The following is a 6,840-nucleotide window of genomic DNA, read 5'->3' as shown; positions in this document are numbered from 1 at the left end:
TTTTTTGAGACAGAGTCTTGCTCTGTCACCCAGGCTGGAGTGCAGTGGTGCAATCTCGGCTCACTGCAACCTCCGCCTCCTGAGTTCAAGAGATCCTCCTGCCTCAGCCTCCCGAGTAGCTGGGACTACAGGCATGTGTCACCATGCCCAGCTAATTTTTTGTATTTTTAGTATAGATGGGATTTCACCATGTTAACCAGGAGGGTCTTGATCTCCTGACCTTGTGATTTGCCAGCCTCGGCCTCCCAAACTGCTAGAATTACAGGCATGAGCCACTGTGCCCAGCCCACTCTTCTAATTCTGATGCTGTTTTTGGAGACTTTAGTATTGTTTAAATATTCCAGTTGAATTTTAAAATTAAAGTCCAGGCTTTTTCTCTGCTGTAGGGAAAATAAGGTGTGTGAATCCTCCATGAGACGAGCTTTAGTGGTAGAAATGGTGCTCGACAGGACAATGTGAGACGACCACAGTGGTTTTTATGATTCCCGGGGGAAGGTGCAACTTCCAAGCTAGGATCAAGCCTGAGAGATCTACTTTCCCTTCCCAATCATCAAGGATAGAGGTCTGTTTATCTCAGAAGGATTCAACTAACCATTCTCCCCTCACTCTTTATCACCTTCCCTTTTCTTTAAAGTGAGGCACCCATGTGTGGCTGTGAGGGTTGTTAATAGGTTGAATTGTGACCTGTTAAGATTATGTTGAAGTCCTAACCTCTACTACCTCATAATGTGACCTTTATTTGAAAATAAGGTATAATAACTGCAGATGTAAACAGTAAGTTGAGATAAGATTGTACTGAATTTAGGATTGGCCCTTGATCCAATATGACTGGAGTGAGACATATGGTGAGAACATAGGTTATGTGTTCATGGCAGATTGGAGTGATGCAGTGGCAAGCCAAAGAATGCTGATGATTGACAGCCATCACCAGAAGGTAGGAAGAGGCAAGGAAGACTTCTACTCAGAGTGCCAGAGAGAGCATGGCCCTGCTGACACCTTGATTTTGGACTTCTAGTCTCCAGAACTTTGAAAGAACACATGTCTATTGTTTCAAGTCACCCAGTTTGTGGCATTTTGTTATGGCAGTCCTAGGAAATCAACACAAGGATTATTGTAAAGTTGGTGGAGGAAAGTTGGAAATGGACAGGAGATGATTCAAGGTCTGTCTTTGCCTTATCTCAAGTCATAAATTGTTGGTTGGGAGTCCCTCAGTCCTGAAGTTTAGTCAGAAACAAAGATAAATCCACTCCAAAGTTATTATATAAGTCATGGGAGGGAGTTCAATTTCCAAACACTGATTTATATCTAACATTTCCAGGGTCCATCTGTTGTATAAAACAAGGTGTATCTTGGCTTTATTCAGCCAAAATTCTTGCCAGGAATTGGGTTATGATTTTCTTGTCCAAAGCATTTCACATAACAATCTACCTGGCAAATGGGGAACAGTTGTGAGCCAGAAAGCTCCCTAAGATTGGACATCTTAGTAAAATGAGCAAGGAAAATGGGAAAGCGGAGGAAAAACAGTCCTTTCTATTTTTTTTGTTTCAAATTCAGGGAAGGATTTAAAGCATAGGCATTGAAGTACCTCTCAAGGATACACATCTATTTATATTTTTCAGAGATCAGGAGGAGAATGCACATGAAGCCTTTGAAAATGTGTGTGAATAAACGTCTATGTGAACATATGGCAGGGGAGTGTGATCCTGTTAAACACTTGCTGCGTTTGGCATGAGCAAAGAGCTAGAATGCCTGCTCACTTAGTTCTTCCCACCCCCTCAGATGTGTGAGTCTTAGCAGGTGGGAGGATCTGTGGCTTGCTTCCTGAGGTCCATGTAGGAAGGACAGACTTCAGCCCCAACCACAACTAGGGAATGCTTTGTCCAATGCAAAGGCAATATCAGGACACAAATAGAGAGTACATGTTACTCTAAGGATAGAGCCTAGAAAATATGCAGAAGGAAGATGCACAGCGCAGAGGAACTGCACTGAAGTGTTGGCAGGGCTCTGTCAGTACCTATGAGCTCTGTATGGCATTGAGAGGCCATGTGTCAAATCAAACCTTCATCCACACCCTGCCAGGCCTCTCTGCCATTGATGGCCAGCTTTAGAACAACTGCAGCTTTAGGATCTGAAATGGCTGCGGCCTAAAACCTCCACCCAGAAACTGGGAAGGCTCTTTGGCACATGCTGTTTCTTTTACTCTGGACACTCTTCCTCTCTCTGCTAGCTCATTCTTCAGGTCTCAGCTTATTTGTCACCTGCTCAGGTAAGAGTCACTGATCACCATGTTCTTCTTATAGTCAGAAGTTTGCACATTTGTAGTAATACAATTTTGTTTATAACCATTGTTTAATACTATTGTCCTTCTCATCAGATTGTAGGAGATTCTTTTCTTCTCACTGCCATTTTCCTGAAACCCACAGAATGTCTGACATATAGTAGGCATTTGAGAAATACTGTTGACTAATTGGCAGTCCACTATTCTCCTACTTGAAAAAAATTGCTGACTTATGTTTATTCTCAAGAAAAGGAAGAAGGGTGTGGTGAAAGAGACTTAAGAACATTCCACATTTTCAAAGAACTCCTTTACCTTTAAAATGGAAGGAAGGAAGGAAATAAGAAAGAGAGGGAGGGAGGTAATTAAATGGAAAATGGACAAGGGTTATGAAGAAGCAAGTCACAGAAATTCACTCTACAAAAAAATTAAAAAATTAGCTGGGCGTGGTGGCTGGCACCCAGCTACTCAGGAGACTGAGGTGGGAGAATTGCTTGAGCCTGGGAGGTGGAGGCTGCAGTGAGCCAGGATCCTGCCACTGCACTTCAGCCTGGGTGACAAAGTGAGACCCTGTCTCAAAAACAAATACATAAATAAAATAAAAGTATATTTTCCAAAGGAAAAGGTTTCAGGAGATTCACACTATTTATATTTAATAGTTGGTGTGAAACCTTTGAGAACTTTTCCCTTGAGGAAGTGAGAATGGGGATTTAACTTTTCACAATGAACATGTAGTGCTATTTTTCTTTTTTCATGTAGTGCTATTTTAAAAGAGAGCTTTATTGAAGTATAACAGACATAAAATAAATTACACATACTTAGTGTCCAACTGGGTAACTTCTGACATTGTATACATCTGTGAAACCACCATCGCAATCAAGATACTATCTATCATCCCCCTAAACTTTGTGTCTTTTGTAATCCCTCTTTGCCACTTTCCGACCCAACTCCTGTCTGCTAGCAGCCACCAATGTACTTTCTGTCACTATAGATTGGTTTGCATTTTCCAGAATGTTACACAAACGGAATCATACGGTTCTGGTTTCTTTCACTTGGCAGAATTATTTTGAGATTCATCCATGCTGTTGCATTTATTAGTAGTTTACTCTTTTTATTGCTCAGTACTATTCCTCCGTATGGATCAATCACAATTGGTTTATCCATTCACTTGTTGATAGACATTTGGTTCGTTTCCAGTTTACGGCTATTACAAATACAGCTGCTATGAGCATTTGTGTACAAGTTTTTGTAAGAACATATGCTTTTTTTCCTCTTGGGTAAATAGCTAGGAATGAAAAAGTTGGCTTTGTTTAGCATTTTAAGAAATTGTCAAATGTTTTCAAAGCTGCCGAACCATTTTATGATTCCACCAGAGACAGGAGTATGGGGCTGAGGTAACAAATAGTCCCTTCACCATCATCGGATGAGGTAATGACAGTAACCATCAGTTCACCGTATAGGCTTAATCAGGGATTGTCCGTGCTAAAATGTGTCTAGTTCTCTTTAGTCAGATTCCTTTGAGAGTGTGATTAAGTTTCGGTCGGTGTGGCGTGTAGGACGGCACACACAAGGGCAAATGCCAGGTAGGGATCGCCCACGCTGGAAAGGGCGATGGCCTGAACAAAAACTACCGCAGTGGGGATGGAGAGGGTTGAAATTAAGACATATGGAAAAGTTAGAATGTCTGGGATTTGGTAACGGGAGATAGACGCCTCCCATTACCTGGAAACTAAACTCGACGCCTTGGGTTTAGTGACCAGGTGATGGTGGTGCACGCAGAGGGGAGGAATGGCTTGGCGGGAGGAAAAAGGGGTTATTTTTGGTTTGTCACCTGTGAGGTGCCTATTGGACAAAGATGAAACTGTCGGGAAAGTGATGTAAACTATACACGTGTGCGTGGAGATGCAGACTTCTGATGCAACATCTAGGTTTAGGTGAAGTATGAAAAGCAGTTGTAGTCAGCAAATTCGTATCTTTCAGAGCAATCATTCCTACATCTCAAGGAAAAAGATGAATCCGTGGTCTCCCCTACGTAGACACGCCCAGAACATGCGCAATGATGTCAGCCTTTTTGGTCTCCGCGCACCCAGTTCTGCGCATGCGCAGAGCTGCCGCTCCTTACTCTAGGCGTCGGGACTCCCTTCCTCTCTGCGGGGCCCCGCCCAGGCGGCTGCCCGTGACCTGCCTGGGCGCGGGGAACGGAAAGCCGGAAGGAGCAAGACGAGTTTAGTTCGCCATGGGGCTGTTTGGAAAAACCCAGGAGAAGCCACCCAAAGAACTGGTAAGGGCTACGGCTGCGTCAGATAAGCGGGTGACTCTGTGTGGGGCGTAGTGGAGTTGGTAAACGACCGGACACTCTTCTTCCCACCGCCTGCGCGGTACCGCCCGGCCCCCATTTCCGGGGCCTCCCACTCGACCGGGGGGCCGGAGGAAGAGTCTTTAGGAGTCAGCTGTGGGGAGCAAGAGCTCCTGGTGCCTCGGCTCTCGACCAGGTAGCCGAAGGCTGGAGGAAGAGTTTCTTCACCTCGCCACCGAGCGTGTAGGCAGCGACACGGCCCCGGCCTCGGAAACCCCTTTCCCTGCGCGCGTTGGTACGACCCGCCCGGAACCTTTTTTCAGCGTAGGCCCCGCCCCTCACGCCCTTCTGCGTTCTGCCCTGAGAACCTGCCGCTACCCGGAGCGTTGTTTGCGGCGTTCCAGGTCGCGCCCGCCGGAAGATCCCGGCGGTTGCCGGCAGTTCTCCATCATCCCCGTTGTGTTGAGAAAGAGGCTCTGTTTCCTCTTTTCCCAGCCATACAACCTTGTGTTAACCCTAGGCACATACTATAGCAGGGCAGGGACTCGACGCAGAAGAATGTTACCGAAGATAGCTCTGGACCCAGCTTCGAACTCTGGTTACCTATTAATTGAAATAATATTGGCAGGCAAGCAGCTGAAAGTTCCCTGCAGAATCAGTCAGTCTAAGTTTCCCACATCTCAGCTCTGTGATCTCGGGAAAGTTCACTTCTCAGTGCCTTAGTCTTCTCGTCTGTTAAGCCTGATTAGTAGTAGTATCACCTCAAGAGTAATTGAAGATTCAGGGATGTAAAGTTTTCGTATTGGTATTTAGGGCTAATTCTTTAAATAGGGCACACCCTTGCTACTCAGGTGCCGACAGCAGCATCAACATCACCTGGGAGCTTGTTACATCTCGGGCCCCACTCCACAGCCACTGAGTCAGGTTTTGAATTCTGACAAGGTCCCTAATGATTAGTGTGCACATTAGTGCTTTGAGAAGCATTGCTCTACAGTGTTGTCCATAATGGTAAAAAAAAAAAAAAAAAAAAAAAAAANAACAAAAAAACAAACAAACAACTCCTGAAATCCTTTAATAAATGATCTTACCTGTTCAGCTCTAGCAGGCACATTTTAAAAACCAATCTTAGGCATCTTACAATTCCTGGCATAATGTGGCATTAATGTAAATTTTTTGTTGTTGTTGTTGTTAATCAAGGGCCCTAGAACAGTAGACACTCATTTTCGTCAGGAAATGTTGGAAGTAAAAGTTTGGTGCTGCAAAGAAAACAGTCACTCCAACAAAGAAATTCTCAGCAAGGCAATTTTACTTCTGTGGAATGGTGTTACCCTCAAGCCTGATTGCTGTGAGAGCACCTGGAACAAATGAGAGGAACATTTTTGTCCTTCCTTTGGCTGGAGCTGCACCGCATAGTCTAAGCTAAACCCAATTGGCTAAAAGCTTAAAACTTTCTTAAATAAAGGCAGTGGAGAACAAAGGAAGGGAGGAAGTGCTTGCAAAAAGGCTGGGAAAGCAATAACATGTCCAAATAAGTGAAGGAGTATATGCTATAAGCTGGGCATGTCTGGATGTACCCAGGCAGGTCAGGAGACAAGTGGGTTAGGCCTTTAGAAATTAAAGAACAAGGAGGCAGAATATGCCTTATTTGACTTAATGGGCTTCCTTTTTGAGGAAGAACTTCACTGTATCTATCGGGAAACATACTCAGTTTTGCTTCTTGGTAAAATAAAAATTGGCACTTAAATGAGCTAACAGTGTAACATCACTTTGTAAACTATAGAACATTATATAGATGCACATTATATAGATGCAGCTTTTGTGACATCTGCATATTTTAAGATGCTTGTTACTGTAGAAGTGTGGTAGGGAGAGATTATTGCCTTCAGTGTTTGGCCTTGACATTGCCATTTGTAAATTGAGGTAAGATTATGGAGAAACAAAAAAGATCCTGGGGAAATGGTTGCTTTACTGTTTAAAGTAGTCTCTAGTATATGTACTACTTGTATAACAGATTGTTTTTAAATGATAAATATAATTGCTAAGAACATGAAGTTAGTACACTCTTTCAGTAGGGTAGTCTACCTGAGAAAGCTGATTGACATTGGAAAATAGCAGGTTGATGTATGAGATTGGTTTTTAAAACTATGCTTGCCAGAGCTGAACAAGTAAGATCGTTTATTAAATAACAAAAATTAGTTTGATTTTTTTTTCCCATTATGGACAAGTCTGGGTATTGTAGAGCAGTGCTTCTCAAGCATTAATGTGCACA

General features: G+C 43.5%; 1 protein-coding gene across 2 annotated transcripts in view; it reads left to right on the top strand.

The window, feature by feature from the left end:
• The window catches only part of LOC108310005 (charged multivesicular body protein 3), a 110,454-nt gene that overhangs the window by 53,307 nt on the left and 50,307 nt on the right, over nt 1-6,840 (top strand). Inside the window, exon 1 of one of the 2 annotated variants that reach the window (XM_017536641.2) lies at nt 4,369-4,556. The exons of the other annotated variant lie outside the window; for it this stretch is intronic. Within the exon in view, the coding sequence (XP_017392130.1) occupies nt 4,512-4,556 (45 nt within the window). The 5' untranslated portion in view covers nt 4,369-4,511. Of the gene's footprint in view, nt 1-4,368; nt 4,557-6,840 lie in introns of those variants that run through there. 2 annotated transcript variants of the gene reach the window in all.

Source organism: Cebus imitator, unplaced genomic scaffold (assembly GCF_001604975.1).
Source record: "Cebus imitator isolate Cc_AM_T3 unplaced genomic scaffold, Cebus_imitator-1.0 Scaffold99, whole genome shotgun sequence".
NCBI lineage: Eukaryota > Metazoa > Chordata > Mammalia > Primates > Cebidae > Cebus > Cebus imitator.
This window is presented reverse-complemented; position numbering and strand designations above follow the sequence as displayed.